The sequence below is a fragment of the Acyrthosiphon pisum genome, chromosome A1 (assembly GCF_005508785.2).
Source record: "Acyrthosiphon pisum isolate AL4f chromosome A1, pea_aphid_22Mar2018_4r6ur, whole genome shotgun sequence".
Lineage (NCBI taxonomy): Eukaryota > Metazoa > Arthropoda > Insecta > Hemiptera > Aphididae > Acyrthosiphon > Acyrthosiphon pisum.
This window is the reverse complement of record NC_042494.1, coordinates 42342955-42357534: the sequence shown is the minus strand read 5'-3', so window position 1 is coordinate 42357534 and position 14580 is coordinate 42342955. Positions and strand designations below refer to the sequence as shown.

Below are 14580 nucleotides of genomic sequence, written 5' to 3'. Positions count from 1 at the left end.
TTCGAATTTGGACGAATTACATATTAAAAAACCTGGAATAACTATTTTAGTTATTTTGTTCTGATTGTATAATATTATTTGTGGGTACTTGAAACTTCTAAAGTATACTATTATATATCTATGATAGTACCACGGTTTGTTGTTGATGTATAACGCGTTACCTAATGGATATTGTGATATGATTAATTTGAAAATTATTAATAATACTATAGATAAGTATACCTATAATATGTAATTCTAATATCTAGACTGACAAACTGTCTCCGCTCAGAATCGTTTTTCTTATACAGTGATATTATATCATTGAATTCAAATTTAATACAGTGACCCACTTGTAACCTACTGTACAGCAGAGCGACATCCACTTACCCACCTTTTTTATATTATATTTATATTATTACCAGTAAGTTGAATTAATATTATGAAATAACAAAAAAATAACTAAAATTGTTATTCTTGGTTATTTAATATGAATTTTTTTCTTGATTTGAACTTAAAATAGCTAGAAAAAATTTTTTATTGTTACAGAATTAACTACTAAGTGGAACTTTATTTTAAATTTTAAATTTGATACATTTCTTCAAAATTCAAATTTTTAATGCTTATAAAAAAAATTGCGCGTATGCATTTTTTATATTTTTCAACTGCTATTGTAACAATATATCAGAAGTTTTGTATAAAAACTAAAAAAATTGAAATTTTGAAATTAGTGTACAAAATTAATGTAAGACATCATTGGTATAATATAGTTACAGATTTTGGCTGTACATTATTCTTTTATTTTTTGTTATCCAATCTCAAAAATCAAAATTATATATAAAATCGAATTATTTAAATGTAGTTTCAACTTTCAGTTTAGCGTTATACAAATTTAACATTGTTTCTTGAACATCTTTCAATACATCAAAGTAACTTTGTTTCCAAGCTGAATGGTCCTTATTTTTTATTAATCTATAACATAAAATCACAGTTTATAATTAATTATGTGGGTTAAATTAATTTTATAAATTACCGGTAAAGTTTTCTTATAATTTCATAAGCATCTTCTGTCTTGGTGTCTCTAACTAAATTACATAAGTATTTTGAAACCATAATATTGTCACATGTTTTTGGTTCATTCTCAGTGACTACCCATTCTTCAATAAATTCTTTCATCTGATCAATTTGCACATGTTGATATAACTTGGAGCTTTCTTCTGTCATTGTGATTTCCATTGTGGATGAATTTTCATTTTCAACAATTGGATGATTTTGGTTTTCATTAGCTTTCAATTCGTTTTCTATTTCTAGACGTAAATCTGCGGGCAATGCGTCTAGAAATGATGGATCTACTTGAGACATTTTTACATTAACAAGTGACTCATGAGGGATATTAGATTTAGAGTTTGAAGTCTTCATATGTTTTCTAGAATTTAAGTCTTCTTTGGGCTTAAAAAAATCCATAACAGATTTTGGCTTATTACAATTGTCTGTCGATGAACTCTGGAGGCTTTTTGGTTCAGACACTTTAGTTGATATTATTTTATCGATGTCAGTATTTTCATTAAGAGAAATATGATTTTTTTTTGTATCAGATTTCATGTTTGATATAAAATTTTCTATACGTCCAGCCCCTGTTACTTTGCGACTTTCTAATTTATTCATCTGTATTCCTATTCCACGTAATTCAGATGGATCAATATCTAATTGATTCATTATTTTATTGACAACTCTAAACAAAAATAAATTTATATAACAATAATTAGTATACTGTATTTGGGGTAAGAACCATACTGCACAGTGACCAATTTTCGGCAGTGGTCAGGGGAAACACTCGGTCCGTCAACCATACCTAGCCTACTACATGTATGCCTGATGTATAATAACCCATGCTCTTAGATACAAGTCAGTCACCGAGTACGTTTTTTTTTTTATCCTGAATAGAGTATTAACTATAAATTTGTTACATTTTAGTACTTACTGGAAAATTATTATAGAATTTGATGTTGGTTTAATTATAGAACTTGATTTGGTAATATTATCACAAAATCCATGGCCTAAAAATTTTGCAGATTCTTTTGGTGCTTCTACATTTCTAATCTGAAAAATAGATACAATAGCTTTTTTTTTTTCAGAAATAATTATACCATTATATTAAAAATACCATTAACTTTAAGGTAACTGTTTTGCCATTCATTTCTATATCATCAAGTCGTTTTTCAACCTCATCACATAATTGCCTTACAAAATTTTCTGATTCCTCTTTGTTTTTAAACCTAATACCATAATTCACTTCAGCAGACACTGACTTTGGTTTATAGTCATAGTTAAGTTTTCGATCATCTTCTCCACGACAATGTCTAAAAATTATAATGTGATTTTATTTATTTCTAAACAAAAAATAATATAATAAACCATGATAAAAATAACTAAATCCTATACGGCACACGGGTATGACCTCACAATACAAACAAAATCATAAAAAACATCTCCAAATTGAAACCTAACTTTACTAATTTTTTAATTAGTATGAAAATGGGACATAATATTTAAAAAAAAAAAGAGAAATTAAACGTTCTAAAGCTTTTGTTGGTACACTGAAACAAATATTTAAAATACTGAACTTTCTCGTGGCTTCTGGCCACCCTAACTTTAATATCATATCATACAATTTAAAATAAAACATATTTAATTATATTTTTAAACAATTACTTATACAATGAAAGTCCAGTTTTGTTTCCAAATTCACTTTGAAGAGTTTGCAGCGACAGTGCACTTAATTCACCGCATGTACTGATACCAAGTGTTGACAATTTATGTCCCAAGGTTCTTCCAACACCTTTATTAAGTTTAATATTATTTATACATACAACAATTTATAACAAGTAAGTAATTATTAAGGTACAATTAAAAACAAACCATAGTGCATAAATAATAATAATAATATTGTCAATAACTAAATTTGTATTAAATTAAAATATATTTAGACATGAGATTGAATCAAAATAATGTAAAACTATTAAATGGGTATCATTTTATTTAGAATTATATCATTGCTGCTTATAGGTATTTATTTTTGATCAAGATCAAGATAATATTATCTACAGTTATTAAAAATCTATAACCCTTTTTTTCATAAAAATCTGTATGCTGGTAATGACTCAAGTATTTGTTTTTAATTACCTGGGACATCAGATATATCTATATTTCTCATGAAATCCATAATAATACCAGGTTCCAAATAAAATTGACCATCTGGTTTGGCTTTCTTCGTTGCTAACCTGGCGAGCAGACAATTTGAGCCAATGCCAGTAGAACACGGACACTGGGTTTTTTCCTATAAAATACAAATTAACAGTATAATAGGATAAATATAAATTCGAAATGATCATGTTATTAAACAATATTTACTTTAATTTCTTTTCGTAGGAACGTGGCTAAATCAAAAGGTGATGCTTTTGTAGTTTCCAGAATATGTGAACAATCTAAATATAATTCATCACAACTAACAGCTTCCACATCTAATGTATAACTAAACAGTAAAATAAAAAGTATATTGTTATGTTCTTACATTTAGTGTAAAATAGTAAAATTTAATAACTATTAAAAAAGTTCTGATTTAAATAATTTAAGTATTAAAATCTTTTTCTTTTTTTAAATTAATTTATAACCATTAGTAAAAACAATAATATAAGAATCTAAATTTTGGAAATTATTTTTCTGGAAAAACATGAGGAAATGTATAATATTGTATAGTGTATAACTATATAAAATCAAAAAATAGTTAAAACATGAGCACAAAAATGACATTTGATATTATTAATTGTCTGTATATAAATTATTAGTTGATTTAAAAAACAATCAATACTCTAGAAGTCTCCAAACTATGGCCTGCGGGCCACTATGCACATATTATTATTGTTCTACATATGATATTAATGTAATTACAATACATTTTTTAAAACATAAATACGTCTTCTCTAAACAATGGTGTGTGGTAACGAACATTAAAAATTTGATTAGTAATATGCTCATTGCATCTTATAGAAAACTGTAAATGTTTAGGCCCGCAGTTTTTAATTTTTTATTTGTATCCCCCTTGAGTAAAACGGTTTGGAGCTGGGGGATCAAGCCAATAGGGCATATTTAAATTTGGAAGGAGAACACATGAATTATAAGGAATAAATAATAATTGTACTGAGGGATACTTAATTACAACTATAGAGATCACCTATCTAGGATATAATATTATATTATGTTACACTTAAAATCTACAATTTGAATTAATTTAAACATTAAAATAAAATCATAATTTTTAATTTTGTTTAATATTTGATAATACTTACTCATTCATAATGTGAGTGTATAAAGTATGAGCTACTCTTTTGTATTGCTCAAAATTATATGGTATTAACTTTAGAGTTGGACACATCTTTAATGCTTGACCAACCAGCATACCATTTTTAATACCAACTTTTCTAGCTTCATAACTACAACACGCAATCTCTGCCATTGAATCTGTTTCATTAATACCATCTCTTTTAGATGATCGAGGTTTAATTTCTTGTACTTCTTCATCTTCTTCGCCATTTTCAGTATCATCACCTCTCCAACGTTTAACATATAAACCAAACTCTGCTCCAAGATCAACCCCTTCTCTTTTCTTAGACAAGTTTCCTTTGGCATGTGTAACAGCTACAGGCAGACCTCGAAGTTCTGGTCTTTCAACCAAGCCAGCAGACACAAAAAAACAATCCATGTCAATGTGCATAACTATTTTGCCTGAATCAAGCTCAGAGTCATGCGATAACATGTCTTTAACTCCATTTTGTTCAATCCATTTCTTCAATCGTTGTCGTCCAGGATAATCTGTTTGATTCCGTTTCCGTGTATCATTTACTAAATGTTTGAACGTTGTTGCCATAGTTGATATTAAATGCAATCTGGAATTATTGTAGAATTCTGATAGAAACGTTGATTCTGAAGCATTTTTTGCACGGACTGGGAAATCAATTTTTGGCTGATTTGGTTGATCAATAAAAAGTAAATAATCTTCATAGTTTAAAAGTTTTCCTTCTTTTATACTATCAGATATCCATTCAGGTTTTACAATTTTGAACTGTTTGAGTAGTTTTAATTTAGCAGTGGGTAAATTGCTTGCTATTATATGTGTGGTAATGTTAGGTCTGTGGTAATGATGGTAAATCCCTCCATTCTCCATCATTATACGTTTCAGTTCATTGGCCGAAGGTACTAGAACACATATAAATAAATATTAGGTAGGTACAATAATTTAAGTTTATTGTGTTTAAGAGGACGTTACACGACGTTTATTGTCATCGTCTTACAAGTGCGTAACATAGACAATTTTACGCTCAGCAGAACAGACGTTTAGTTCCGTTAGTTTAAAAATTAGAGTAAATTTACCTCTTACAAAATTTAAAGGAAAGATTATTATCAAATTACAATAAATATTTGAAATTGTATAAGAGGTCAATCCCTCTAATACTTACGCTAATGGAGCTAAACGTGATCTACTGAGTGTAAAATTTACTATGTTACACACTTGTAAGACGGAGACAACAAATTACGGTGCAACATCCTCTTAATATCTATTACATGAGAAAAATAAAAACATTTAAAATGGTAAAAATGTAATACCAATTCGCATATCCATAAATAAGTAAATTTATAGGTTTATAAGTATAACCATTTAATATTCTAGAAAAAAAATAAAATATCAAATAGGAAGAACCTCTTGAGTAATAAAAAATTGATCTAAAATATTGCAGCTCTTACTGTTTCCCAGTTTATAATAATAATAATAATAATAAGTACAAATAGTTTAATAAAAAAAGGTGGGCAAGTGGATGTCACTCTACTGAACAGTAGGTTACAAGTGGGTCACTGTATAATGAATGGGATTAAATTTGAATTCAATGATATAATACCATTGTATACGAAAAACAATTCTGAGTGGAGACAGTTTGTCAGTGTGGATATTTTATACTATGGTTATACCTATTGTTATTACTTATTATTAATGCGGTAGCCGGTAAGTTGATTTAATAATATAAAATTACAACAAAATAAATAAAATTGTTATTCTTGGTTATTTAATATGTAATTTTGTCCAAATTTAAACATAATAAACTATAAAAAAAACTGTGTTTTGATATTTTTGAGATTTTTAGTTACAGAATAAAATACAGAACCTACTTACATGAATTCTTGTTTTAAATTTTCAATCCTTAGCTTTAAAAGTTGAACATTTTATAAATTTTTAATATAATTTTAAACTTTAAATGCTTATAAAAAAAATTTTGTCTGTGTATTTTTAATATTTTTCAACTACTATTGTAACAATATATCAGGAGCCTTGTATTCATTTTTCATGCTTTTGGACCCAACAAATACAATTTTATTGACATTTATAGAAAAAAAAAACTAAAAAAAATGAAAATTGAAAATGTCCACTAACACTTTAACAGCTAAAAGCAAATCAAAATATTTTGAAAATTGTATCATGTATTAAAAATGTTAATACAAACATTCAGTGAAAATTTGATGTATCTACAGTTATTTGTTTTAGAACTATACCAAAAACCAAAATAAATTTTGCTTAAAAATTATCGGATTTCCTTAATTTTTGTTTGGTTTTTTCCTGCGCTTTTGATAACTATAGGGAATTTCAAAATTTGACCTCCCAACTAGATTTAATTTCCCATCTCAAATGCTAGATTTACAAACAAACCACTATCATACTTTGTTAATTATTTATAATTTATATAATTATAATTATACATACGAGTATAACCATTGACAAAGATCGAAATGCCTTTAAAAATTTGACTTTTTACATGGTTACTATCACCAGCAGCTTTTTCTGTGAATTGTTCTTCAAGTTTGGTCTTCTTGGCTTCCATGTAACCCCCCTGAAAAATGAATCGTTAAACAGATTTGCATTACCTACCATATTTTACCATTGTAGGTACTTGAATTTTTTTCTACATACCCACTTTTCAAATCCATTAGTTTTATTTCGATTTCGTTTCATAATAATATTGTAAGATCCAAAATATAAAAAAAAACTTGAATGATATAAATGTTAAAATGTATAATACCTATAACAAAACAATTAGTTTAAATGTATCTAGGTATCCAAATAACGATAATTGACAGCATTTTGGCATGGAACGAATGCCTCGATGGCTCAATTGACGGTTGCTTGAACGTACATCATGTCATCAGTTATCGTCCCATAAACATAATATGACAATTGACAATCAGACAGTATTGAGTATTGGCACAGTATTGGCTATTATAGAAGACAAAGTCTGAGAGTTGTGACTCGTATTACGAATCGTATCGTAATTTACGAATTTTGTATTTCGTATTTTTCGTACTATCATGCTATCACGTATTCACGTGCGTTGTGGAGTTATCAAAACATAATACATATTGTATCACCATGTGGTGATAATTTTATCAAATTTATTATAATCATTATAATTGTAGCCTTTACTAAAAGTCCTTATGGCAGTAAAGTTTCTTGTTACTTGTTAGAGCATTATGTAATTCATAATTTATAAACATGTTTTCGTAATGCTTACGAATAGTTAAATTATTATTAAATTTTAAGTTTTTAGTTTCATTTAGTTTTTCTGAATTATATCAATTTATTGTTTGTGTTTTTTTTTTTAACAAAGTACCATCTTACCAACCAATGTTGTTTAAATAATAGCATTTCACAGGTACTTATATGTTGAATGTTGTAAAACACTTTTATGTTAAATGGGCAATACCTAACACAATTGAATTTATTATTTATGAATATAATCTACGGGATTGTTCAGAACATACCTATGTGCTGGACGCATGTCTTTTAAATTATACAAAACTAATAGGTACTTAAATTAGGTAGGTTAGTAAGTAATAGTTTGGATTTTAAAATTTTTAATTTGGTTTCTATTCTATTTGTACATATACCTGCAGCGATATCAATAAATTCTAGTTAACATTTAAAACGGTATATGATAACAGATAAATATTCACTAATCATATACATTTTTTGTTTTTATAATCATTCTAAGTAACTAATTTTAAATATTATTCACTACAATGTAGCTAAAAATCTGAATAAATATAACTTCTTAGTTCTTTCATCACATACAAAAGACAGCAAAATATAATATTGTACCTGTATTAAAGAATTAATTTCTTAGTACAGGTGTTGCTTATAAGTTTTATCAGTAGATGACACCATGACACTAAAACATTTTTTGTATTAAACGATAGTTAAAACATATAGAAAATCTAAAATCATTGGATTAGATTTAAACCATTTAAGTTCTGTAGTCATACAAATTTAGATGGTATACTATTATACCAATATACTTATATAAGTATATAACATACCAGTATACCACGTACCAGTATACCACAATTAATAAGTAAATTAAATATTATTAGTATTTTAAATTAAAACATATTTTTTTATTTATTAAATTAATTAAGTTTACATTTTAATATAATATTTTAAATATATCCCATAGATGTTCCTTGGATTCCGATTTTGTGTTTACTTCTTTTCAACACTTCTTGAATGAGTATAATTAGCTGAATGATGTTTTACCAGCCATAATCTTATGTAAGTTTCTGGTATGAATTCTTCAATTTTAAACATTAGTTTTTGTAAACATTATATAAGATACATTTGAAATTAACAATGATAATCTCAAATTTTCACAGTCTCGGGCCTCCGTAGCCCCCTCTCCCAATCCAACGCTCATGTTTAGCCATAAATAACCTTTTATTCAATGAAGACAGTTTTTTATGTCATAATTCAAGTTTTTACACCAAAAAATTAGATAAACAAAATTTTACTTTATTATACATTAATGATAATATTTTATTATAGACTTATTAAATCATATGATTTGTGTTTTTTTTTTTAATTTTTGTGTCTGTCATCGCCGTTTGGGGCAGTAAAACTGCTTCGATTTTCTAATAATAATTTAGTATAAAAAACAAAACACTAGATTTTATTTTTACATATAACATATACATATAGTAATGGTCAATATTATAACTATTAACTATGTGCTGTCGTAGTTCTATTATATAATGTCTTTGAAGCAACTTTTCGGACGATTAATTTTACACCGTTGTGTCGTGATTTCAGGTAGAAATAATAATTACTGTAGGTACCAGCAGAAAAACCAAAAGTTACGACGGTAATGTTTCTACACGTGTGAAAACTGTAATCAAGCCGGACGGCGCTCTGAGAAAATGTTTTCCCCAAAAGAGGCGGCGGAGGTGTGCTATGTACACGACAAGGAGTTTTGCAAGATGTTCGTTCTAAAACCCGGGTTGGCACTCCCGGACGCCAACGCCATGTACACCGAGCCCGAATGGAAGTTAAACGAGTTCCAAGAACTGAAAACGTTGCTGAACCGCACCAAACAGAAGTTGAACGATTTTGATCTGGATTCGTGGCACGTACATACGGGCAAAATGAATCCGGCGGGCCAGGTGGTAAACCACGTGAGGAGGCACGTGCGCCCAGACTTCCTAACACAGGCTTGGTGCAAGTTCTACGAGATCGCGTGCAGTTCGGACCTGGTATCGTTGGACGAGATCCGCGAGGAAAGTGGTACATCGTTCACCAGCGTGCATCTGTGCGAGGCGCCCGGTGCGTTTATCGCGGCGCTCAACCATTTTCTAGCCATCAACCATGAAGAGCTGCGGCTCGACTGGCTGGCGATGACCTTGAATCCGTACCACGAGTCTAACGGGCACCCGGACATCGTGACCGACGACCGGCTGATGCTGCACACGCTCCCGAACTGGGAATTCGGTCCGGACTACACGGGCGACATATTCCAACCAGGGTACGCCGAACACCTGTACCGGACGGTGGTGGAGCGGTTTAGCGGAAAGGGTGCGTGGCTGGTGACGGCCGACGGGAGCATTGACTGTTCGGATGACCCCGGTGAACAGGAGACGGTCGTGTCCCGGCTACACGATCACGAGACAATGGTGGCGCTCAGCGTGCTCCGGGATAATGGATCGCTGGTGCTGAAGGCGTTCACTATGTTCGAATGCAACTCTATCTGCCGGATGTTCCTGCTGTGCTGCTTGTTCCGATCGGTAGTGCTCAAGAAACCGGCGACCAGCAAGCCCGGAAACTCGGAGGTGTACGTGGTGTGCAAGGGTTACAGGGGCCGGTCGGTGGCCATGCCGTACGTGCAGGCGTACTACGCGAACGACCGGCAGTCGGACCCGGGAGGCGCCTCTATGTTTCCTCTGTCGCTGGTACCGGTCGAGTTCAGGCAGCGACTACTTGAGTGTGCCGAGCACTTTGCGCACATGCAGATGCACACCATCAACGCCAATGTGGACGGGTTGCCGCGCAGGGAGGCGCTCTACCGTGAGATGAAATCGGTACAGGCGTCCATGTGCCAGGAGTTCATGTTGAGGCTCGGTCTGCGGTCGATTCGGTACACCCAAGAGCTGACATTCTTGTCGGTAAATAACTTCAGCCACAAGCACAACTGGGAGCTGTTGCGGATTGGCCGCAAGTCGCGTGGCATGTCGTTCGCGGAGAAGACACGTATACGGCACATGGACGCGGGGCAGGAGGCGCTCGTGCTGTACCGGGAGGTGTACCGGTGCCACGAGTTGAGGATGGCAAGACGGGACATGGCGAGCGACGTGGTCTGGTACAGTCACATGAACCTCATATACCGGCTACCGGATGTAGCATTCCGCATGGGCAAACCGGTGACTGTGGTCAAGAATTCCAAGTTTTGTAGCGAGGCGCTGATACACTACAGGCACCGAGTGTTGTCCAGGTTTCCGCGGGTCCGTGATGGCGTCGCCGTGGACGCCGAATGCCGGCTGTCGCATTACCGCTCAAAAATCGACCGGCCACGCGCTATCGTTTGTGATCTGACGGACGTTTGTGATGAATACGTCTTCGACAACACCGCCCTACAGCACCGGTGCCTGGCGGCCATCGTCGACGCGTTGCAGGCCCTTTCGGACGGCGACGATCTGATCATCATCGGCTATCCGCTGTATACGCAGTTGTCCGTTGCCAACGTATACGCCGTGGCCAAGATGTTCAACATGTACGGCTTGGTAAAGCCTGACCCTCGGTACGGCCACGCGTTCGTGTTCCTCGAGTTCAGCAGTGCTCATCACGGAGACTGGCTATCCGTGTTGGTGAATGTCGTCTGGCATCTGGTGCCCAGCGATCATGGCAACATGGCGCTCATCTCGTGGATGCCTTTCAAGGTGCTGATCGAGCAAGAGGTCTACGGAGACATCGTGGCCGTCAACAACTTGTGCATCGTACACGAGATCGAACCCATTTTGCTTTCGGCTTCGAGCGCGGCTTAATGCTCCTAAATAATTGTGTCCAGTCAAAGTTCGATAAACTAAAGGCAATGACAAACAGTATAATATATACAATAACTTTTTAGGTCGGGGAAAGGTTTCATTTATACTGAGGTCTTGACGGAAATTGAGTATTCCCAGCGCAGATAATATCTATATGTACTTACCTGTATTATGTACTTACAACTACGGGAACGCACATTTTTTTCATTTACATCACTATTATATTTTAAGTACCAAATACTATTACTGTCATTAGATATTATAATAGTTTTATTGATTACTTAAGTTTAAAAATTGTCCTATTCTATGTGATAATAAAATGTGACCTACCTGAGGTTTTTCTCATGTGCCATTATTCAATTTACAAATCTCACTCCAAGATAAGTTAAAATAAGTGGTTGTAATCATAGATATATACAACAACAGCTACATAGCCGTCTCCTTCTTATCATTGAAGTCGGCTGCTAATTATTAAGCAGGCAATGCTTACAAAACAATATTATCACAGTATATACGTATATACTCGTATCATGAAGACTAAAATAAGGAGACCAAACTCGTATCACGTTTTATACATCTATGGTTGTAATACTTTTAACCACGGTAGATTATACTATAATCTACCGTGCTTTTAACTATTCTTTTGGTTATAATAAACTCATATATTTTTATCAAATTATTTATAAATAACATTTCTTTTAAAAGAACTACTATAAGTTTTGAAAAATTCCAAAATTAAAACTTACTCGGATGTAGGTATGTTTTGTTATTTATATTTAATAAATTTAAGTTGTGAACGTTTTGATTATTTTGATAAATTTAAATTATAACTTACTGCAGGTATGACAGTATGATATTAAAATTTATATTATGTTTAATAGTTTAATTTTATTAATTAAAGCTTACCGTAGTGCTATATCTTATATTTTATTTTATTCAATATTTCATTATGTATTCCTTAAATTCTGAACAGTGTTAATTACGCTTATATTTATTAAGAATTTTCATGTTCACTTTTAATTATTTGATGTAAACTTATATTTATTTTTTTACGATATGCATAATTTTGGTTGTGAAATATAGATTATTGTTTACAGTTTATTTTATATTTTGATTTCAAAAAAACCCGTTAGTGTCTTGGAGGCTTGAGTTTCGCTAAGTACTTCTGTTATTATTATTATTTTTAATATTTAATACCGTGGAGCCATGTTTTGTCAGTGAAGCCGAGTAATTTCTTTGTAAGGAAATGAAATAAAATACTATTATTAAGGCCTGTTTCCAAGCAAATAAATCGCATTCAACACATTATTGTTCGATAAACGCGGATAAACATTAAATATATCATTAAGTCGGGGTTAACTTACGTACCTAACTATTGGAAGAGACGTTTAAGATCTTCTACAGGAAAGCCGTGGAGATCCTAACGCTGGAAGAAGAAGCTGAAAGGGCGAGGGAGCTATGTATAGCCAACAGACGGAATAAATAAAACTCTATCTCTGGAGCTCCAAGGATGACAGCTTCTGGTATTCAGGTGGGATTTTCTTGATATATATTATACTGTTGTTTCATTTTTACTCCAATAAATTATGCTGCATAGGGGTTAGTATTTCGGAAGTTGTGTACCCCAAGTTGTGGTTACGCCGAAAAAAGGTACCTACCTATAACAACTTGTTCATCAGAATCTGAACTCCTATATTCTATAATATCTTGATTTACGTACCTATATGATTTTGACTTTTGAGTGAACTGAGGAATTTATTGGTGTTGTACAATTATGTTTTATAGTACCTATCTAGCATGTATATTTTTCTGTAGAATATTTCAAGTATTAGGGAAGTTAATAAATTATTAGCCCAAAGCCCTGCTGTATGGCGTGTATATGCTAGAAACTTTGAATAGATTATCTTTTTACTTTTATAGTAATATGTATAATCATTAGGAAAAACTATACGGAAAATATTATCATTTAATCAATTATTTTCAATTCAAACAAAATCGGAGATATTTTGTTGTTACCGAGAAAATAATAGTCAAGCATTTTAAATTTTAATAAACGTTTTTGGAACGGTTTAAGATGAGGCAATATCCACGTATGTCGGGTGTGTGTATCCACACATAACTTAGTCTATCAACGTACGACGTAGGTACTACCTAGAAAATTTCCGTTTATCCGAACCAATTTCATGTTAACCTAATAGCCTTACCCTTAATATTAGAGTGAGTTGACCCATCATTTTTAAACTTAAACGAGTAAGATGATTATAGAAATAATTAATATACCTATTTAATAATAAAATATTATGAATATTATCAATGTTTATATATGACGGTTATTTTCTACCTATTTTAATTGTATATGGGAGTTGCGATTTATGATCATTTTTAAATTGAAATATTTTAGATAAATAGTCATCACAAGCTTAAAAAAATAGAAATTTCGTAAAAAACCAACGTGAAAACCCAGATAATATTCCAACATTTAAATTTGATAATATATCAATCGACAGTTATATTAAAACCATAAGGACTAAGGAGTAAGGACTTTTAAATAAGCTATAAAATACATGTACATATTAACATATTCAATATTCATCAGTAGTATATAATTACAACTATATTTCCTTGGATCTAATATCTAAGATAATTACAATGTTTATTTATTATTAATATTTATGTATTTTGTCGTTAGCTGTTATAATCTTAATTAGTAATTCCACGTAAATTCAAAATATTTTTTGTCACTCCTGCACTGAGAGTTTGGTTTCATCAGAACGTATTTCCAATTTGTTTAGTTTTTTTTTCTTAAATTGTCAATAAAATGTTATTTATTGGGTAAAAGAAATGTGAAAAAAATACAGGCTTCTGATATATTTTCTTTATCAGTTGAAAAATATTAATAATACATAGGCACAATTTATTTTTATAGGTAAGCATTTAAAGTTCAAATTTTGCCAAATGTATTGAATTTTTTTTTATTTTTTATTTTTTAACTAGACAATTTCCGTCAACACCATTGTGGCAGACTATGCAGATGATAAACTCATCATATCTATAAATGAAAACCCCATTGTAGCATCGCTTATCTACAAAATCATCTTTCCCTTATGGAAACCTAGTACAATAATTGAAGGATTAAGGTAAATCAAACGTAATCTAATCATACTACTTTTACCCTTAAGCTAGGACACTGCCCGC

At 31.7% G+C, this 14580-nt stretch overlaps 3 protein-coding genes across 5 annotated transcripts in view; 2 read left to right on the top strand and 1 right to left on the bottom strand.

Moving 5' to 3' along the window:
• LOC100571213 (farnesol dehydrogenase-like) overlaps positions 1–14580 on the top strand; it is a 176328-nt gene that overhangs the window by 38376 nt on the left and 123372 nt on the right. The gene's annotated exons all lie outside the window — the stretch shown is intronic.
• LOC100159458 (DNA repair protein REV1) lies at positions 738–7410 on the bottom strand. Of its 2 annotated transcripts, XM_016805781.2 has the most exons (11): positions 7218–7410; positions 6995–7103; positions 6788–6914; positions 4326–5232; positions 3391–3511; positions 3163–3316; positions 2692–2818; positions 2144–2339; positions 1961–2079; positions 1013–1711; positions 738–951 (listed from the first exon to the last, which is right to left on the bottom strand). In XM_016805781.2, the coding sequence occupies exons 2-11, from the start codon at positions 7034–7036 to the stop codon at positions 828–830; spliced, it is 2616 nt and encodes an 871-aa protein (XP_016661270.1). In that variant the 5' UTR covers positions 7037–7103; positions 7218–7410; the 3' UTR covers positions 738–827. The 2 variants fall into 2 exon arrangements, with proteins under 2 accessions (XP_016661270.1, XP_003245615.1); XM_003245567.4 differs by having other exon boundaries at positions 6995–7410.
• LOC100161495 (cap-specific mRNA (nucleoside-2'-O-)-methyltransferase 2-like) lies at positions 7675–11893 on the top strand. 2 transcript variants are annotated; one of them, XM_016805780.2, is made up of 3 exons: positions 7684–7733; positions 8535–8629; positions 9164–11893. In XM_016805780.2, exon 3 carries the CDS (start codon positions 9271–9273, stop codon positions 11383–11385), a length of 2115 nt encoding a protein of 704 aa, XP_016661269.1. In that variant the 5' UTR covers positions 7684–7733; positions 8535–8629; positions 9164–9270; the 3' UTR covers positions 11386–11893. The 2 variants fall into 2 exon arrangements, with proteins under 2 accessions (XP_003245616.1, XP_016661269.1); XM_003245568.4 differs by lacking the exon at positions 8535–8629 and having other exon boundaries at positions 7675–7733.

Bases quoted from the DNA above. Each gene is read 5' to 3' on its own strand.
- LOC100159458 (XM_003245567.4), bottom strand. From the start codon at position 7,036: ATGAAACGAAATCGAAATAAAACTAATGGATTTGAAAAGTGG. The intron at 2,819-3,162 runs GTAATTAAAAAC...AACTTAATAAAG, and splicing joins AGATATATCTGATGTCCCAG to GTGTTGGAAGAACCTTGGGA. The intron at 952-1,012 runs GTAATTTATAAA...TTTATGTTATAG, and splicing joins ATTATAAGAAAACTTTACCG to ATTAATAAAAAATAAGGACC.
- LOC100161495 (XM_003245568.4), top strand. From the start codon at position 9,271: ATGTTTTCCCCAAAAGAGGCGGCGGAGGTGTGCTATGTACACGACAAG.